Source organism: Salvelinus fontinalis, chromosome 6 (assembly GCF_029448725.1).
Source record: "Salvelinus fontinalis isolate EN_2023a chromosome 6, ASM2944872v1, whole genome shotgun sequence".
Taxonomy (NCBI): domain Eukaryota; kingdom Metazoa; phylum Chordata; class Actinopteri; order Salmoniformes; family Salmonidae; genus Salvelinus; species Salvelinus fontinalis.
The window spans coordinates 60744988-60767215 of NC_074670.1; the positions used below are offsets into that span (position 1 = coordinate 60744988).

The 22228-nt window shown below is 41.7% G+C and overlaps 1 protein-coding gene across 14 annotated transcripts in view; it reads right to left on the reverse strand.

The window, feature by feature from the left end:
• LOC129858241 (prominin-1-A-like) overlaps nucleotides 1-22228 on the reverse strand; it is a 114057-nt gene that overhangs the window by 66500 nt on the left and 25329 nt on the right. For 7 of the 14 annotated variants that reach the window (XM_055927310.1, XM_055927309.1, XM_055927312.1 and 4 more), the window contains exon 1: nucleotides 10566-10965. The exons of the other annotated variants lie outside the window; for them this stretch is intronic. In XM_055927310.1, coding sequence (XP_055783285.1) covers nucleotides 10566-10950 — 385 coding nt within the window. In that variant the 5' untranslated portion in view covers nucleotides 10951-10965. Of the gene's footprint in view, nucleotides 1-10565; nucleotides 10966-22228 lie in introns of those variants that run through there. 14 annotated transcript variants of the gene reach the window in all.

Consider the following 22228-nt stretch of genomic DNA (forward strand, 5'->3'; position numbering starts at 1 on the left):
ATGTAAACTCTCAGAGGTGTGACAATGGGGGTTGGCAAGATCAACACAGAGAATGCTGAATTCTTAAGACAACACAGAGGAAATTCTGGCATACAGTTCATAAAACGAGACACTTTGGGGGCTGGGTTGCCCTACATGGACATGTTGAAGTAAACATGTTCTTTGCAGGTCAAATCTGAACACATATACAGGACCTAGTTGTTCATATTGGAAAGCAAAAAACAAAGCCACTGATTATATTTTGTCAGACTGACACGAGGTAAAAGCAAAGTCACGAGGTGAAAGGGTCAAGCACCAAGCTTTCTTGAGGTGAAAGGGTCAATCACCAAGCTTCCATGAGTTGAAAGGGTCAAGCACCAAGCTTTCATGAGGTGAAAGGGTCAAGCACCAAGCTTTCATGAGGTGAAAGGGTCAAGTACCAAGCTTTCATGAGGTGAAAGGGTCAAGCACCAAGATTTCTTGAGGTGAAAGGGTCAATCACCAAGCTTCCATGAGGTGAAAGGGTCAAGCATCAAGCTTTCATGAGGTGAAAGGGTCAAGCACCAAGCTTTCATGAGGTGAAAGGGTCAAGCACCAAGATTTCTTGAGGTGAAAGGGTCAAGCACCAAGCTTCCATGAGGTGAAAGGGTCAATGACCAAGCTTCCATGAGGTGAAAGGGTCAATCACCAAGCTTTCATGAGGTGAAAGGGTCAAGCATCAAGCTTTCATGAGGTGAAAGGGTCAAGCACCAAGCTTTCATGAGGTGAAAGGGTCAAGCACCAAGATTTCTTGAGGTGAAAGGGTCAAGCACCAAGCTTCCATGAGGTGAAAGGGTCAATGACCAAGCTTCCATGAGTTGAAAGGGTCAAGCATCAAGCTTTCATGAGGTGAAAGGGTCAAGCACCAATATTGCTTGAGGTGAAAGGGTCAAGCACCAAGCTTCCATGAGGTGAAAGAGTCAAGCACCAAGCTTCCATGAGGTGAAAGAGTCAAGCACCAAGCTTCCATGAGGTGAAAGGGTCAAGCACCAAGCTTCCATGAGGTGAAAGGATCAAGCGGACTGAAAATACTGCGACAATATTGCCACTTCTTAAACCCTCTTGACACTCTCTCTATGTGGCATATTGGGAATGTGGTGGAACATGGCATGTAGCACTCTTCTCATCAGTTGTGTTAATTTCTCCCAAATGATGATGACAGTGGCGTAAAGCGGCCTGGAATGCAAAAAAAGAGACAAGGGGCTTGCTCTTGCTGCAATGCAGTTTTTCTTCACAGTCAAGAATAGCCAAAGAATGTTAATAAAGACACCCTAAGGAGGGAGGTAATCAATGACAGGCACTTTTTTAGTGAAGATGGACCATCTATTACTCAAAAGATGGACTGTGATTGAGAGAGGAGGTTGCCTCAGGCTTCTCTTTCACCCAATTATTCTTGCTTTTATGAAGATCATTGCGGCTAACTAACACATGTTCCATGGAAAACCAACTTCAATATCTTTGTCTTGACATTAAATTGTGTTGAAAGGAGGACGTGCTTGCATATGGATGGCTCGTACATGCCAGTCCTCACCAGAAAAGAGTCCTTAGTAAAAATTTTTTTGACACATAATACAAATAGCAGAAATTGCTCACACCTTTCACCCATTGGTTCCCCCAGGGTTGAAAATTCATCAAAGAAAGACCACTGGTTTCACTTTTCTGACAGTTCAATTTGACCTTGAATCGACCACTGTCAATATCCCCTCACATTCTGAGAAAGAGAGTTACCAGGACAGTGGGTTTTCGCATCAGAAGATTACTTACAGCTACCCTCTGTGAAATCACATTAGCTAGCAACAAACAGTATGGGACTAGAATAAAAGAAGAATGTATTCAAATCACGCTGAGCCAAATCACTACGACGAACGTGACAGTTACTATTATCTCTGTGCTTCACTGAACCTAATGCTGTGGGAAGAAGAGGAGGCATGCAATTAAAAAAGGTGACAATGTGACCAATATTACTATTATAATGTTCACCCAAATAATTCCAAGTAGCATGTATAAACCCATGTCAGCCGCTGTGCTGCTAGCTGACTTGTATTAGATCGAGGGGACTCTCGAACACTAATAGAGAGGAACTGGCCTGCCACCTTTACCTCACTGACGGTGTTGAAAAGCGTGAGACACACATGACCATCAACAAAGTAATAGTTCCTCATGTATTTCCTGTTCCAGCTTGTGCAATGGAAATTCGTCTATTTTGGCAATGCACACAGAGACGGGCAGTTATTGGAGGGCCATGTCTGAGAGTCTCTCGTCTTCATTTTGACCTAAAACATTGTACTGGTCTGCTCTGTATACTGACTTGGAGTTTTATTTTAGGATGTAAATGCTTGTGTATGAATCAAAAACAATAGGTGTTTTTAGGTCAGTCAAAGATGGTGGGTGGGTGCAGGAGACTTCACCTTGAAGCTTGAAAGCCTCATGGCAAAGACAGTACAGCAGAGTTTGTCAACTATGTTTTGCCTCCTGACAAATGTTTTCTGAGCTAATAGTTGGCGGACCAGAACATAATTACTATATAGTATTAGCACAATACATTTTCCTACACTACAAATGTAACAAAATGTTTAACAAATCTGAATAGTACATAATACATTCAGTGACAATAACATAATCACTTCAATCTGATTACACTTAAAATCACCATGTCTCTATTAAATTATTATTTTTGCCTATTTCTCTGTGCATTGATTGGTGGGGAAAAACAGGTTTACGTAGCCTACAGTAGGCTACACAACTTTTTTTTACGTCAACATTCATTTAACACAATTAGCTTGATAGCAAGAGAAAATGTCGCTCTCAAAAAGTATTTAAAAAAAAGGTGGATAATGAAAATCAGGGAAGTTTCAGGGAAGAATGTACAGAGAGATATGCGTTCATCTTACCATATTTTTCCAATGCCAAGCCAGTGTGTCTTATTTGCAATGAAAATGTCGCTGTTTGCAAATAATTCAATCTCAGACGTCATTATGAATCTAAGCATGGAACTTTCAAAGTGGCCTTCCCACCCCAGATTCCAGACGCAGAAACATTTTTGTTAACTGCAAGCTACACACACAGTTTTTTTGGCTGACATATTGTCACTAAAATTGGTTAAATTTCCAGTTACAAGGAAGAAGGAAAACGGTCGTGGACATGGTGGAAAAACGTAAGGCCTTTACTAGGAAGCTTGAGTTGTTCGATTTGGACTTGACATCTGGAAGGCTTCTGCACTTCAGCACACTGAACAAACGACAGGCCACAGCATGGAAGATTTCATCAAGCAGCTGAGGGACAATTTCTCCACCAGATTTGAAGACTACAGAATGCCCAAGGATATCATTGTGTTTGTACGTGATCCTCTCAGTCTGCCCAGATGGAGAATTCTCCTCCCTTACTAAGAAAACGATACCCTCGCTGGATGAGGCCGCAATTCAAACTGAGCTGACTGAATTTGAGACATCGAGACAAATCAGGGATGCGCACAGGAGTGCCGAGTCCTTGTTTGTGTTTTGGGTGGCATGCTCAGAGGAATACAGCCAATAAAGAAACTTGCATTTTATGTGCTAACAATGTTAGGATTGACTTACACCTGTGAGTCCTCATTTCCTCTATGAACGCAATATAGACTCACGACAGTAACCGGCTTTCACATAAGTCAATGGAGGACTGCCTGCACATCAAAATCACAACCCTCTCACGCGACATCCACAACATCGTGTCCGAGGGGGGATGCAACTTTTCCCATTGAGTAAGTAACGTAGTGTCCTATATGACTGTCTTTAGTAAATACTAACATTATTGTGAGTGCTTATCCAGGGATATTTAGGTCTCAAGCTGACAGTTTGTTCTGTCGTTACAAGAGCAGGCTATTCGATACAGACATTCAGACAGAGATCACATTTTTTTCTTTAAATGTATTGTTTTATGTAGGTTGCTACATTTTTGGCATGTTGCAATTGTAAGTAGGCCTAATAAATAAAAATTAGGCCATATATTTTTTGATTGTGAAAGATGCTGTTTAGCCTTTTGCCTACCCCAGTCAGTTGTTATTTTATATATGCCTAGGCTCAGAAGAAATAAACTCCATTTAAGCTCTCTTGTTGTTTGTAAAGTCAAATTAAAATGAAGATTATTGATGAAATGAATTACTCAACTTGTGTAGGTTCAACTCCTATTGATTGCGCTGTGGTTGCAGCTTTACGTTTCAGCGCCACAAAATGGTCTGCTGCAGGCTTTATTAGTTGACTGTGTCCTGCATTCTCTCTCATGAATGAAGTTAAAATGTAACTTTTGCATTATTTAGGTAGTGTAACTTCCTTCTTGGGACATTGCATTTGGAAGTTTTTGCATCTCGGGTCCGATAATCTTTCATTATTATGTTATTTTTTTAAATTAAAAAAATATTCATTAATTTGGGGGGCCACATAATATTGTTGGCGGGACAGATTCGGCCCACGGGCCGCCAGTTGGGGAACCCTGCAGTACAGTATGAAGATAGGCAGAAACTGCTTCTCCAATAGAAATCCTGATCACGCTTGTGGGTGATGTCATGGAGACGTTGGCTAGCTAAGCTCAAGCGCAGATACATGTCATCAGGTCTAAAGGCCGTCTCTCGTGAACTGCGTATGTGCATGCCGTCAAATCAAAGGCACTCCTTCACTATAACGTAGTTATTGACAAAAATGTAAACGTGTCAGTTTGTCACTTTCACGAAGTTGGAGTAATAACATGTTCAACTACTTAAGACATTGGCTAGAATCTAGGTTGTGCCATTTGATTTTGCGAAAATGAACAACTAAGGAATACATTTTTCACTTCTCTTATTGACTTCTCAAACCCCAAACCCCAGCCTGGTGTCCTCGGTCTGCTTCGCAAGCCTTCCCGGAAGTCTCGTGTTGTTGCGCCTCTGGGTTTTGAAACTCTGTGCTCCCGGCATGGGTAACACAATCTGCAGCTGGTGTTGACAGTTGTAGTGACACGGCCTCAAACTGACCACGCAAAAGTAATACAGTCTGCCTTGACCTCCCATTGAACCCAAAATGAGCTCGACAGTTACTAAACACAAAAATGTAAACTCACAAAACATAGGTGAACTGTTTGAAAAGCTTACATCTACACTGGAATTGTTATGTCTGGTTAAATATCCCAAAGCAACATTGTTTTTATCTTCGGTAAACAGTGATTAGGCATAATGAGGTTTTATTTTATTCATGCTTATAATAAACCAAAGAGAAAATGATAGTTGAAATATAGGACATGTTCAGCATATGTGTCAGTTTTCCAAAGTTAGAAATCTAGGCGATAACTCGCTACTTAAACACTATAATGTCATGATGCATTACAATAGGCATGCATAGATACAGCTTGTAGCTTGTGAACAGTATAAGCATGCTCTTGTGGGCTTGTCAGCAAGCTAGTTTACTGACCTAAAAGGCTGCTCATGTTTCAGTATCTGTTCTCATCATAATCATAAAGAGTCATGACAAGATCAGTTGTGCCTGACTTATTGTGACAACTATTATAAAGACTGAAAGGTAGATGAAACGCAGATGTCATAATATCGGGGTAAAGGATAGGCAGGAGGGGAAGAGATCCAATGTGTGTTGGGGTTAGGAGGACATAGTGATACTAGGGCTATAGAAACAGGTCAGGAGGACATAGTGATACCAGGGCTATAGAAACAGGTCAGGAGGACATAGTGATACCAGGGCTATAGAAACAGGTCAGGAGGACATAGTGATACTAGGGCTAGAGAAACAGGTCAGGAGGACATAGTGATACTAGGGCTATAGAAACAGGTCAGGAGGACATAGTGATGCTAGGGCTATAGAAACAGGTCAGGAAGATATAGTGATGCTAGGGCTATAGAAACAGGTCAGGGGGATATAGTGATACTAGGGCTATAGAAACAGGTCAGGAGGACATAGTGATACTAGGGCTAGAGAAACAGGTCAGGAGGACATAGTGATACTAGGGCTATAGAAACAGGTCAGGAAGATATAGTGATGCTAGGGCTATAGAAACAGGTCAGGAGGACATAGTGATGCTAGGGCTATAGAAACAGGTCAGGAGGATATAGTGATGCTAGGGCTATAGAAACAGGCCAGGAAGATATAGTGATGCTAGGGCTATAGAAACAGGTCAGGAAGATATAGTGATGCTAGGGCTATAGAAACAGGTCAGGAGGATATAGTGATACTAGGGCTATAGAAACAGGTCAGGGGGATATAGTGATACTAGGGCTATAGAAACAGGTCAGGGGGATATAGTGATGCTAGGGCTATAGAAACAGGTCAGGAGGATATAGTGATGCTAGGGCTATAGAAACCGGTCAGGAAGATATAGCGATGCTAGGGCTATAGAAACAGGTCAGGAGGATATAGTGATACTAGGGCTATACAAACAGGTCAGGGGGATATAGTGATACTAGGGCTATAGAAACAGGTCAGGAAGATATAGTGATGCTAGGGCTATAGAAACAGGTCAGGAGGACATAGTGATGCTAGGGCTATAGAAACAGGTCAGGAGGATATAGTGATGCTAGGGCTATAGAAACAGGTCAGGAAGATATAGTGATGCTAGGGCTATAGAAACAGGTCAGGAAGATATAGTGATGCTAGGGCTATAGAAACAGGTCAGGAGGATATAGTGATGCTAGGACTATAGAAACAGGTCAGGGGGATATAGTGATACCAGGGCTATAGAAACAGGTCAGGGGGATATAGTGATGCTAGGGCTATAGAAACAGGTCAGGAGGATATAGTGATGCTAGGGCTATAGAAACCGGTCAGGAAGATATAGCGATGCTAGGGCTATAGAAACAGGTCAGGAGGATATAGTGATACTAGGGCTATACAAACAGGTCAGGGGGATATAGTGATACTAGGGCTATAGAAACAGGTCAGGGGGATATAGTGATACGAGGGCTATAGAAACAGGTCAGGGGGATATAGTAATACCAGGGGTATAGAAACAGGTCAGGAGGACATAGTGATACTAGGGCTATAGAAACAGGTCAGGAGGACATAGTGATACTAGGGCTACACAAACAGGTCAGGGGGATATAGTGATACTAGGGCTATAGAAACAGGTCAGGGGGATATAGTGATACGAGGGCTATAGAAACAGGTCAGGGGGATATAGTGATACCAGGGCTATAGAAACAGGTCAGGAGGACATAGTGATACTAGGGCTATAGAAACAGGTCAGGAGGACATAGTGATGCTAGGGCTATAGAAACAGGTCAGCAAGATATAGTGATGCTAGGGCTATAGAAACAGGTCAGGGGGATATAGTGATACTAGGGCTATAGAAACAGGTCAGGAGGACATAGTGATACTAGGGCTAGAGAAACAGGTCAGGAGGACATAGTGATACTAGGGCTATAGAAACAGGTCAGGAGGATATAGTGATGCTAGGGCTATAGAAACAGGTCAGGAGGACATAGTGATGCTAGGGCTATAGAAACAGGTCAGGAGGATATAGTGATGCTAGGGCTATAGAAACAGGTCAGGAAGATATAGTGATGCTAGGGCTATAGAAACAGGTCAGGAAGATATAGTGATGCTAGGGCTATAGAAACAGGTCAGGAGGATATAGTGATACTAGGGCTATAGAAACAGGTCAGGGGAATATAGTGATACTAGGGCTATAGAAACAGGTCAGGGGGATATAGTGATGCTAGGGCTATAGAAACAGGTCAGGAGGATATAGTGATGCTAGGGCTATAGAAACCGGTCAGGAAGATATAGCGATGCTAGGGCTATAGACACAGGTCAGGAGGATATAGTGATGCTAGGGCTATACAAACAGGTCAGGGGGATATAGTGATACTAGGGCTATAGAAACAGGTCAGGGGGATATAGTGATACGAGGGCTATAGAAACAGGTCAGGGGGATATAGTAATACCAGGGCTATAGAAACAGGTCAGGGGGATATAGTGATACCAGGGCTATAGAAACAGGTCAGCGGGATATAGTGATACTAGGGCTATAGAAACAGGTCAGGGGGATATAGTGATACTAGGGCTATAGAAACAGGTCAGGGGGATATAGTGATACCAGGGCTATAGAAACAGGTCAGGGGGATATAGTAATACCAGGGCTATAGAAACAGGTCAGGGGGATATAGTGATACCAGGGCTATAGAAACAGGTCAGGGGGATATAGTAATACCAGGGCTATAGAAACAGGGCAGGGGGATATAGTGATACCAGGGCTATAGAAACAGGCCAGCGGGATATAGTGATACTAGGGCTATAGAAACAGGTCAGGGGGATATAGTGATACCAGGGCTATTGAAACAGGTCAGGGGGATATAGTGATACCAGGGCTATAGAAACAGGTCAGGGGGATATAGTAATACCAGGGCTATAGAAACAGGTCAGGGGGATATAGTGATACCAGGGCTATAGAAACAGGTCAGAGGGATATAGTAATACCAGGGCTATAGAAACAGGTCAGGGGGATATAGTAATACCAGGGCTATAGAAACAGGTCAGGAGGATATAGTAATACCAGGGCTATAGAAACAGGTCAGGGGGATATAGTAATACCAGGGCTATAGAAACAGGTCAGGGGGATATAGTAATACCAGGGCTATAGAAACAGGTCAGGGGGATATAGTAATACCAGGGCTATAGAAACAGGTCAGGGGGATATAGTAATACCAGGGCTATAGAAACAGGTCAGGGGGATATAGTAATACCAGGGCTATAGAAACAGGTCAGGAGGATATAGTGATACCAGGGCTATAGAAACAGGTCAGGGGGATATAGTGATACCAGGGCTATAGAAACAGGCCAGCGGGATATAGTGATACCAGGGCTATAGAAACAGGCCAGCGGGATATAGTGATACTAGGGCTATAGAAACAGGTCAGGGGGATATAGTGATACTAGGGCTATAGAAACAGGTCATGGGGATATAGTAATACCAGGGTTATAGAAACAGGTCAGGAGGATATAGTGATACCAGGGCTATAGAAACAGGTCAGGGGGATATAGTGATACCAGGGCTATAGAAACAGGTCAGGGGGATATAGTCATACCAGGGCTATAGAAACAGGTCAGGGGGATATAGTAATACCAGGGCTATAGAAACAGGTCAAGAGGATATAGTGATACCAGGGCTATAGAAACAGGCTAGCGGGATATAGTGATACTAGGGCTATAGAAACAGGTCAGGGGGATATAGTGATACTAGGGCTATAGAAACAGGTCAGGGGGATATAGTGATACTAGGGCTATAGAAACAGACACACAATGGAGGTCAGACATTTGCTGAGCTATCACCCTCCTATTCTGCCACCCCTCTGTGCGGTGATGTTCCAAACCCAGCTGACCTGGATTGAATAGTGTGGCTGAATTCCCATTCCTCAAGCGAATGTAAACAGTCCCTTAGGCCCAGCGGTAAACAGGAGAGCCGTGTCTCTCACTGACTTAACAGGAAGAAGAGCCAAGGGGGCTAGGGTTCTATTACACAATAAGACAGGTAGGACTCAATGTCAGTAGGGGTATGTTGGAAGGCATATATTAAATCAGTGATGGGAAAACACAGCAATGCAGGTCTCTTCTGAGAGCGATATGATACATACAGTGCCTTCGGAAAGTTTTCAGAAACCTTGACTTTATTCACATTTTCTTACGTTACAGCATTATTCTAAAATGGATTAAATAAATACAAATTCTCAGCAAATTACTCACAATACCCAATAATGACAAAGCAAAAACAGTTTTTTGAAAAAATGTAATAATTCTGTGAGACTAAATTAGCTTCGGTGCATGCTGTTTCCATTGATCATCCTTGAGATGTTTCTACAACACAACTTCAGCTTCCTATTCCATCTGTAGCCTATGACTGAAGAACTCATCATGGTAAAATAGGAAATAGGAACACATTAGTGCTGCACTTAGAGCACACTATATTTTGATGACCATGTTAAAAATGTGTGTTTGAAGGCGCTGCGCTCGCTCACGAGCCAACAAAGCTTCACGATCCAACAAAGCTTAGGAGACAGTCAGCAAGATGGCGGACTAAACACAGCTATGTAGACCAGCTCAAGATAAAAACGTCATATTTAATATCGGTAAATTGGACTAAATATTAGCACTACACAATCTGGTGGGTAATAATCTTCAATCTGGATAACAACACAAATCATAAGACTAGAGAAATGTATTGTCAAATATTACGAAAACAAGCAACGCCCAAACATGACGGAGAGTAAGACAGGGGAACCTATTTCAAAACGAAAGCATGACTCTTCTACAGACACAGGCAATTACATTTTTTCACCACCGATCTGGTAAAGGTCGAAACCGATTTGTTAAAATCAATAAATGACAAACTGGGTATACTTGAACTAGTCAGTAAGGATATAAAAGAGTTGAAGGCAAGCCTCGGGATGAGTGATGAAAAAGCTGCGACATTAGAGAAAGACACAAACAAGCTAAAAGGGACAGTCAATAAGATAATGAACTTAAAAAGGAGAACATTGTTCTGAGAGTAGCCTTACTTGACATACAGACTAGATTCATGAGAGAGAATCTGCTACTTACAGGTATCCAAGAGAAAGAAGAAGTTGTTCCTGAATCTGTAGTTAGAGACTTCCTCCTTACAGCGCTTCAGATCCCACACGAAGCTATCAACAAAATCCAACTTAAACGTGTACACCGCTTCGGACAGAGAGGGCAGAGGTATGCATGCCCAATCATTGCCAAATTTGCTTTCTTTAAAGATAAAATAATGGTTAAAAGCCTGGGTATAAGACTTGCTGGCACGAAAATAGGCATGAATGACCAGTTCCCGAAGGTAATTGCAGAACGGCGTAAAGTTCTGTATCCAATTTTCAAGGAAACAGATTGAAATGGAAACGCGTAGCTCTCGTGATTGATTAAACTGTATATTGATAACCAGTTGTTCAGAGACACAAAGAGACTCCATGGCTATTTAAAAAATTACAAAGTTCTCATAGAGGCAAATAATGAAACACACAATTCTAGCCCTGTTATGGATTGTAATAATACAACAAAAAGATATAGTTTTTCTATTTATCTTCAAATGTAACTAATTCAACATGGTGGAGATAAAAACACAGTAAACAGAAAGCACAGTATGTGTGGATGGATGGTGTGGTGTGTGTTTTTTGGTGTTTGGGAAAGTGTGGCATTGAGAGAGAGAGGAAATGGTTGTATATCCCAGAACCAATGTATTTCTGTGAGCAGGTGTTGTGAGAGAGCTTTCAATGTTGTGCAGATGAGGGATATACATTTTATAATGAATTATACATCTTGTTTATTTATTTGTTGTCCAATCATGGTGGAACAGCATTTTAAAATAAATTATACATCTCATTTATTTATTGTCCTATCATGGGGAACTACATTTCTCAAATAAATGATACATCTAATTTATTTATTTATGGTTCTATATTGACGGAAGGGTCCACAACCCTATACCCTAGACACCCACCTGAACGACCCAGATACTAAGGAGAAGTCCCGATCTGTTTTATGAGCCTGCTGTAAGCGGCCTGTATGCAGCCAAAATGCGGTCAGAGACCTTCTAGAGCAGCACCGCCCCCTCAAGATTCCGAGCAGGCTTGGCAGGCTTGGTCCTGCAAAGCCAAAGCCCCCTGATGGGAGAGCATAATATACAAGGAGATTTTCAAAGCTGCTAAAGAGAACCTTGACGACCTTGTACTTAGCCGGTGGGGATTCCGGTGGTGTGCCCCCACCCAAGCAGTGGCAGTGCTGGTAAATGTTACAATGGGACTAACACTACTGAGAGGGGGGGGGGGGGGGTCAAACTCGGACATTCAGAGAGGGGGAATATTATTGTGGCCCTGGTGGCACAAAATCAAAGGTCTGACTGCACGGCGATGTTTGGGAATATGGTCACTACGAGGGACCATGTTGTGGGTGTTTCAGGAGAAGGGGATATATCTGACCTCCATCATCTAGGACGTGACAATGGTTAATCAAATGTCCCAATTTCTGCGCAGTGTTGCAGGCCTTCTCATACAGCTGCAACTGTATATGCATTCGTAAATCAAGACCTTCCTTGAGTTGGGCTCTGAGATGGTGCAACTGTTGAGAATCTGAGTCTATGGTTGTTGTGGGGGAAAGGGGCTGAGTGTGTGTTGTGTGTGTGTCCTACAACTGTTGAGAATCTGAGTCTATGGTTGTTGTGGGGGAAAGGGGTTGAGTGTGTGTTGTGTGTGTGTCCTACAACTGTTGAGAATCTGAGTCTATGGTTGTTGTGGGGGAAAGGGGTTGAGTGTGTGTTGTGTGTGTATCCCACAACTGTTGAGAATCTGAGTCTATGGTTGTTGTGGGGGAAAGGGGTTGAGTGTGTGTTGTGTGTGTATCCTACAACTGTTGAGAATCTGAGTCTATGGTTGTTGTGGGGGAAAGGGGTTGAGTGTGTGTTGTGTGTGTGTATCCTACAACTGTTGAGAATCTGAGTCTATGGTTGTTGTGGGGGAAAGGGGTTGAGTGTGTGTTGTGTGTGTATCCTACAACTGTTGAGAATCTGAGTCTATGGTTGTTGTGGGGGAAAGGGGTTGAGTGTGTGTTGTGTGTGTATCCCACAACTGTTGAGAATCTGAGTCTATGGTTGTTGTGGGGGAAAGGGGTTGAGTGTGTGTTGTGTGTGTATCCCACAACTGTTGCGAAGGAGTAAAAGATGTGCGGGACAATATAGGATGATACACAATAATTGTTTGCCAATATAATAATTGCTTGCCATAATGTAATTTTGGTAATGGCGAGACTGGTGAGAGGTAAAATTCCTTTGCATAAATTGGCAACATTACTACAAATATTAATAGCTAATTATGGAAAATAAGAAACTAGATGTTTAAGAGGGGTCGGGGGTGGTCTGCCGGGGATTGGGATGACAACCCAACTCGGGATGAGGAGGGCTTTTAGCGGGTGGAATAGTGGGGACCAATTGGAGGTTTACTTAGTAGCAATGCAAATATCATTGTACAGCTATATAGACACTCAATCATGTTAATTTTTAATGGTACGTTTACAAACATATATTTTGATAAATAGAATTTAAACTTTTGTCTCATTATGGTAAGTGGTGAAATAATTATAGCCAGTTATAATTGTAATGGCTTAGCATATCACCGCATGGTACGGCAACTGTTCCGCCCACAACCGTAAGGCTCTCCAGAGGGTAGTGAGGTCTGCACAACGCATCACCGGGGGCAAACTACCTGCCCTCCAGGACACCTACACCACCCGATGTCACAGGAAGGCCATAAAGATCATCAAGGACAACAACCACCCGAGCCACTACCTGTTCACCCCCCTATCATCCAGAAGGCTAGGTCAGTACAGGTGCATCAAAGCAGGGACCGAGAGACTGAAAAACAGCTTCTATCTCAAGGCCATCAGACTGTTAAACAGCCACCACTAACATTTAGTGGCTGCTGTCAACATACTGACTCAACTCCAGCCACTTTAATAATGGGAATTGATGGAAATTTATGTAAAAATGTATCACTGGCCACTTTAAACAATGCCACATAATATAATGTTTACATACCCTACATTACTCATCTCATATGTATATGTATATACTGTACTCTATATCATCTACTGCATCTTGCCATCTTTATGTAATACATGTATCACTAGCCACTTTAAACTATGCCACTTTATACATTTACATACCCTACATTACTCATCTCATATGTATATACTGTACTCTATACCATCTACTGCATCTTGCCTATGCCGTTCTGTACCATCACTCATTCATATATCTTTATGTACATATTCTTTATCCCTTTACACTTGTGTGTATAAGGTAGTAGTTGTGGAATTGTTAGGTTAGATTACTCGTTGGTTATTACTGCATTGTCGGAACTAGAAGCACAAGCATTTCGCTACACTCGCATTAACATCTGCTAACCATGTGTATGTGACAAATAAAATTTGATTTGATATAATAAGAAAAGACAATCAGTATTTACCTGGCTAAAAGAGAAGGAATATAATATCTATTGTTTATAGGAAACTCATTCAACAACTTTAGATTAAGTTTTGTGGAAAAAGGACTGAGGGGGTGAAATATATTAATATACTGTCATGACGTTGCCTGTTTAGGTACATAAAGCCCATCCCCCTCTCCCTGCCACTCCCTGCCTCCCCCTTTCCTCATTCAACCCATGCTGTGGTCACAGAGAGACGTCGTAAATTCCTGAGAATCTCCTCATGGCCAAACAGTATTAGAGAGAGGGTAAACTTTCAGGACAAAGGGGTTTCTTCCACCTCACAGAACTTGAGGTACGAACAGATTTTATCTTCCGGAAAAAGTATAAAAGATCGGTGAAGATTCCAGCTATTAACATGTCCGTTTGTCACCATGTGGGAAACTCATGGGAGACTGTGTGGCGACATTACCATACAGCTGTTTATATAATAACCTCAGATATGAGGTTTACATCTGATTGTTGTATAAAATGAATGAGTGAGTATGTGTAACGGTTTTCTTCCAGGGGTGAAGGAGAGGACCAAAGTGCAGCGCGGCTAGTGTTAAACATGTTTAATAAAGAACAAGTGAAACACTACAAACAACAATACAAAATAACAAATGTGCAAAAACCGACACAGACCTATCTGGTGCAGACAATCACAGAGACAGGAAACAAACACCCACAAAATCCCAACACAAAACAAGCCTCCTATATATGATTCTCAATCAGGGACAACGATTACCATCTGCCTCTGATTGAGAACCATATTAGGCTGGACATAGAAACAGACAAACTAGACACACAACATAGAATTCCCACCCAGCTCACGTCCTGACCAACTAAACACATACAAAACAACAGAAAACAGGTCAGGAACGTGACAGTATGATACTGTTTGTATAATTGTGTAATATGATTTTGGACTGTTTAATGAAGAAAAATACAAATCCCTTTTGATTTGAACTAAATCCGAGGACCCGCCCCTGAGCCAGTTGGGTCAGACATCCTGGGACAGCCCGTCTCTGCAATCCGAATAAAAACTCAACTCTGAGAAATTATCAGTAAACCATGTTTTTTCTCCATAGGAGAACGAAGGTTGAGTACCATTGCTGAATCTTTTAACCACACCACGTGGTTAAACTCAAAGACTATACCGACAGAATAAGAACAAGTCTTTGATATTGACTACTAGTCTGCAGCTAGGAATTCGGTAACATTGAACGCGAAGAACGACAACCGCCGAAACAACCATTCTATAACGAATGTCACTCTGAACTATCCACAATAACCAAGACAGAGACGGACGAATCTCTCCAACAGAAACTAACTTTTCTCCAGCGATCAAGACGACACACTGAGCGTAAATATATATATATTGATTGCAATTGTTCCCGAATGAGTGAGCGTTCATGTGTAAAGGATTAGCATGTCACTTGTTATAATTATGAACTCTGTAGTGACTTCTTGGTCGACCCCCAATTTTCCCTTTGTCTAACAAGCCGCCATGCCGGTTCAGCCCACTAGGGCATATTTCTCCCATCATTTCATGTAACCATTTTAAGTTTGTTTGTTTATGCATTTCTGTGAATTACTTAGTTAGTAATAAATAAATGATTTAAGACAATTGATGTATGGATGACTCATAGTGAAGACTGGGTTTGTGCAGATAACCAACAATGTACGACGTTTGGAATGAGACTAACGTGAGGTAAAAATAAATCAATCATTAATCAGAAGACTATTGATCAGATATGAAAATATCTGAAAGGTTATATCGGGAAATTATAACTTTGTAATCTGACTACTTTCCCTGGTGCCCCCGAATTCATAGTTAATTAGTTACGTTATTAATCAGTTGATCGCGTAATCCTTAATTACAGGAATCTTTGATATAAACTATAAGTCTTCAATTTAATGATAGCAAAGACACGAATACTAATTTATTTAAATATATATACACTGCTCAAAAAAATAAAGGGAACACTTAAACAACACAATGTAACTCCAAGTCAATCACACTTCTGTGAAATCAAACTGTCAATTTAGGAAGCAACACTGATTGACAATATATTTCACATGCTGTTGTGCAAATGGAATAGACAACAGGTGGAAATTATAGGCAATTAGCAAGACACCCCCAATAAAGGAGTGGTTCTGCAGGTGGTGACCACAGACCACTTCTCCGTTCCTATGCTTCCTGGCTGATGTTTTGGTAACTTTTGAATGCTGGCGGTGCTTTCACTCTAGTGGTAGCATGAGACGGAGTCTACAACCCACACAAGTAGCTCAGGTAGTGCAGCTCGTCCAGGATGGCACATCAATGCGAGCTGTGGCAAGAAGGTTTGCTGTGTCTGTCAGCGTAGTTTCCAGAGCAATGAGGCGCTACCAGGAGACAGGCCAGTACATCAGGAGACGTGGAGGAGGCCGTAGGAGGGCAACAACCCAGCAGCAGGACCGCTACCTCCGCCTTTGTGCAAGGAGGAGCAGGTGGAGCACTGCCAGAGCCCTGCAAAATGACCTCCAGCAGGCCACAAATGTACATGTGTCTGCTCAAACGGTCAGAAACAGACTCCATGAGGGTGGTATGAGGGCCCGACGTCCACAGCTGGGGGTTGTGCTTACAGCCCAACACCGCACAGGACGTTTGGCATTTGCCAGAGAACACCAAGATTGGCAAATTCGCCACTGGCGCCCTGTGCTCTTCACAGATGAAAGCAGGTTCACACTGAGCACGTGACAGACGTGACAGAGTCTGGAGACGCCGTGGAGAACGTTCTGCTGCCTGCAACATCCTCCAGCATGACTGGTTGGGCGGTGGGTCAGTCATGGTGTGGGGTGGCATTTCTTTGGGGGGCCGCACAGCCCTCCATGTGCTCGCCAGAGGTAGCCTGACTGACATTAGGTACCGAGATGAGATCTTCAGACCCCTTGTGAGACCATATGCTGGTACGGTTGGCCCTGGGTTCCTCCTAATGCAAGACAATGCTAGACCTCATGTGGCTGGAGTGTGTCAGCAGTTCCTGCAAGAGGAAGGCATTGATGCTATGGACTGGCCCGCCCGTTCCCCAGACCTGAATCCAATTGAGCACATCTGGGACATCATGTCTCGCTCCATCCACCAAAGCCACGTTGCACCACAGACTGTCCAGGAGTTGGTGGATGCTTTAGTCAAGGTCTGGGAGGAGATCCCTCAGGAGACCATCCACCACTTCATCAGGAGCATGCCCAGGCGTTGTAGGGAGGTCATACAGGCACGTGGAGGCCACACACACTACTGAGCCTAATTTTGACTTGTTTTAAGGACATTACATCAAAGTTGGATCAGCCTGTAGTGTGGTTTTCCACATTAATTTTGAGTGTGACTCCAAATCCAGACCTCCATGGGTTGATAAATTTGATTTCCATTGATAATTTTTGTGTGATTTTGTTGTCAGCACATTCAACTATGTAAAGAAAAAAGTATTTAATAAGAATATTTCATTCATTCAGATCTAGGATGTGTTATTTTAGTGTTCCCTTTATTTTTTTGAGCAGTGTATATTAAAATACTAACTGATTTTTAAAAAATCATATATTTTTTGATAAAAAAGTTAAGTATAATTTTTGAAAATTATATCATAAATAGGACTGGTGGAGTAATGTCACACATGCAGCTAACACAGACATATGGAAATGTCTGCTCTACCCAAAATTACAACAAACTAATTGCAGCATTACCACAAAATTGGAAGAGGCAAGTAGAAGGGGGAGAAAGTAAGGAACTTGTCTGTCGGCCCTGCATTAACCATAAATAGTTAAAGAAAATTGCGATAAATTAAAAACATATACCAATTTCATTTAAGGACCAAAAAATTAACAGCTGTTCCATATAAATTGCAAAATAGTTGGGAAGAGATTTTCGTTGTACCGATTCCATGGCACATGGTTTATGAATTGACACGCAAAACAACGGCGGAGTCAAAACTTAACTCTGCAGATTTTGCTGCGAGGAGGCAGAGTCATTCGATAATTTATTTTGGTACTGTCCATACAGTATGTAGCTCATTTTTGGTCACAGGTCCAGGAATGGCTGAAGAATTGCAACATTGAGCTAGAACTAACGCTGCAGATAGCAATACTGGGTGATTTGAAAAGTCATAGTCAATCAATCAATCAATAATATAATAATTATTTTAGCAAAAATGTTTATCTTTAATTTACAATCTGTAGAAGCTATGAGAATAGAAATGTTCAGTACTTTTGAGAAGCATCACAGCACAGTTGAAAAATATATGGCAAATAGAAATCCAAAATGGATGGTGTTAAGAGAGATGGGAGGGGTTGAATGGAGCTGAAGGGTGGGACTAATAACAACAAGATAACCAATGTAAATCATACGGGGTCTGTAAAATGTATATATGTTCAGAAATGTTGTGAAATAGCACAGTTACAAATAGAACTGGATGGACATTAGAAATAGAGGAAGGACTAAAAACAAACAAAATATAACTATTGTAAAATAGATTGTGTATATGTATAAACTGAAGGTAGAAGCCAAAGTGTTATTGTTTATTAGTTTACTCCAATTGGGGGAGGGGTGGTAGGGTTTGAAGGGAATAATACAGGTATATTCAAAACAAAAAAAACGCGTATGTATGTATGATGTTTTTATACATATATACGGGTATGTATGTATGTGGATATATATATTTACCCCAAAAATATATGGGGGATTGGAAATGATGCAGACCATTACATTGATGGAAGCAACAATCTATCCGCAATATTAAAGCTGATCCACCCACCCCTTAAAAATAAAATGTAGGCGTGATAATAATATATTTTATCATATGTAGCCTATAGTATAACAATTTGAAAAATATTTGTTTCATTTGGTTTTGGATTCAGTTAGCAGTCTGTATTAATTCATATGATCTCATGTTAGAAGTGATGTTCTCTACCCTGACAGTTGTTTTAACCATGTCTGGTGGAATGACCAAGTTTTCACCAAAGTGTTTGAAAATCACAATTCACCATTGCAATATCTGGCCAAAATATCGCAATTAAATATTTTGTCCAAATCGTGAAACCCTACAGAGGAGATATTTGGACAAGCTGTTGTGTAGTTGAGATGGATAGGATTCCCTATGGGCATCGACCTCTCCATTTTCAGAGGTGAAGGAAAACGTTTTATGGAGGCATAAATCAGAAACACTTTATACAAAGGAAAACATGCCAGTGAATCACTCACTTGATGATTCACCTCCTTCAACCTGAGGACAAGCAAATGCCTATGCCTTAGCTAAGTGGTATTCCAGATGTTTAAGAGAGGCTTATGGATGTGTGGGCCCGATATGTGAATGTATGTGAATGAGTGAGTTTATGTGAATGAGTGAGTGAGTGAATAATGAGCAGCTCTGGAGGGGTGAAAGAAGAGAGTGAGTGAGAGAGATAAAGGGGATGTAATTGTGGAAGGGATCCAAGCCCGGGCCCAGTGAATAGAGACATCTAATCCTCCTCCATCAATGGTAGAACAGCAGCTCACATTTACCTCTGATTATGTTTCCCACCCACGCCACTTCTCTCCGTCTTCGTTAACTCTATCTGCGCTAAGTGTGTGGAAGCCAGCTACCATCTCACCGCCTCCGAGCCTGAGTAAGTGAGAGACTGATTTGACCGCAGCAAATCCCATTCTCAGATGATATTAGCCTTGGAGATAAAGAAGAAAACTTTGATAAATATTTCATTGGGAGATTTCCCAGAGGTAGCCCCTTAAAATGCACAGCTGAGAATATCCTAAGAATCAAGTCTAATACTTTCTTTGTTCTGCTTAGGATCAGTGTGCAGCATCAACTGGTTGAAGTAGATAGGCTCTAACAAATAAAGAGCTCCTATAGCACTGCACTATGGCACTGCATCTCAGTGAAAGAGGCGTCACTACCGTCCCTGGTTCAAATACAGGCTGTATCATATCGGGCCGTGATTGGGAGTCCCACAGGGCGGCGCACAATTGGCCCAGCGTTGTCCGGGTCTGGCCGAGGTAGGCCGTCATTGTAAAAAATAATTTGTTCTTAACTGACTTGCCTAGTTAAATAAAGGTTAAATGTAAAAAAAAATATATATATATATATACAGTTGAAGTAAAAAGTTTACATACACTTAGGTTGGAGTCATTAAAACTCCTTTTTCAACAACTCCACAAATTACTTGTTAACAAACTATAGTTTTGGCAAGTCGGTTAGGAAATCTACTTTGTGCATGACACAAGTCATTTTTCCAACAATTGTTTACAGACAGATTATTTCACTTATAATTTACTGTATCACAATGCCAGTGGGTCAGAAGTGTACATACACTAAGTTGACTGTGCCTTTAAACAGCTTGGAAAATTCCAGAAAATTATGTCATGGCTTTAGATGCTTCTGATAGGCTAATTGACATAATTTGAGTCAATTGGAGGGGTACCTGTGGATGTATTTCAAGGCCTACCTTCAAACTCAGGGCCTCTTTGCTTGACATCATGAGAAAATCAAAAGAAATCAGCCAAGACCTCAGAAATAAAATTGTAGACCTCCACAAGTCTGCTTCATCCTTGGGAGCAATTTCAAATGCCTGAAGGTACCACGTTCATCTGTACAAACAATAGTGCGCAAGTATAAACAATGGGACCACGCAGCCGCCATACCGCTCAGGAAGGAGACATGTTCTGTCTCCTAGAGATCAACGTAATGTGGTGCGAAAAGTGCAAATCAATCCCAGAACAACAGCGAAGGACCTTGTGAAGATGCTGGAGGAAACAGTTAAAAAAGTATCTAAATCCACAGTAAAACGAGTCCTAAATCGACATAACCTGAAAGGCCGCTCAGAAAGGAAGAAGCCACTGCTAATGAAACAAAAATAGAACTGTTTGGCCATAATGACCATCGTTATGTTTGGAGGAAAAAGGGGGAGGCTTGCAAGCCGAAGAACACCATCCCAACCGTGAAGCACGGGGGTGGCAGCATCATGTTGTGGGGGTGCTTTGCAGCAGGAGGGACTGGTGCACTTCACAAAATAGATGGCATCATGAGGATGGAAAATTACGTGGATATATTGAAGCAACATCTCAAGACATCAGTCAGAAAGTTAAAGCTTGGTCGCAAATGGGTCTTCCAAATGGACAATGACCCGAACCATACTTCTAAAGTTGTGGCAAAATGACTTCAGGACAACAAAGTCAAGGTATTGGAGTGGCCATCACAAAGCCCTGACCTCAATCCTATAGAAAATGTGTGGGCAGAACTGAAAAAGCGTGTTTGAGCAAGGAGGCCTACAAACCTGACTCAGTTACACCAGCTCTGTCAGGAGGAATGGGCCAAAATTCACCCGACGTATTGTGGGAAGCTTGTGGAAGGCTACCCGAAACGTTTGACCCAAGTTAAACAATTTAATGCCAGTGCTACCAAATACTAATTGAGTGTATGTAAACTTCTGACCCACTGGGAATGTGATGAAAGAAATAAAAGCTGAAATAAATAATTCTCTCTACTATTGTTCTGACATTTCACATTCTTAAAATAAAGTGGTGATCCTAACTGATCTAAGACAGGGAATTTTTACTAGGATTAAATGTCAGGAATTGTGAAAAACTGAGTTTAAATGTATTTGGCTAAGTTGTATGTAAACTTCCGACTTCAACTGTATATATATATTAATACATATATATATATATATATATATATATATATATATATATATATATATAAATATAAGCTACTGTATTCATGAGGTGGGTTAAACAAGGTATGCTGCCTGCAACAGACCCGGCAAGAATGTAGCAAGTCGGCATCCTCAGGGGCTGGCTGAGTTACCTGTGCTAATTCAAGTTCAAGTCTGTTCCCTTTCCTAAGAGGAAAAGACGTATGAGTGGAATTATGATACACTGTCCATAATTGCCAGACTTCACCAAATGGCGTCTCCACAGAGCTACAAAGTTTCAGTGGCATCACATAAGAACTCACCTTATACTGTACTGCACCACTAGACCACCCTTTAAGGCCTACAGGGTCTATGAAGCCTTTATTAGGCATAGGTTTACCTTAAAACGTGTTGGTTGTTTAAAGTGGTACTGTCTAATTGATGCCAATAGAGAATGACTACACCATCTAAACTATGATCACATCTCTCCAAACACCCCCAATGTGATGCTAATCCTCAGTCTCAGCCCCCTGGGTGTCCATGTAAAACAGAGCGATTAGCGCAGCGCTTGAA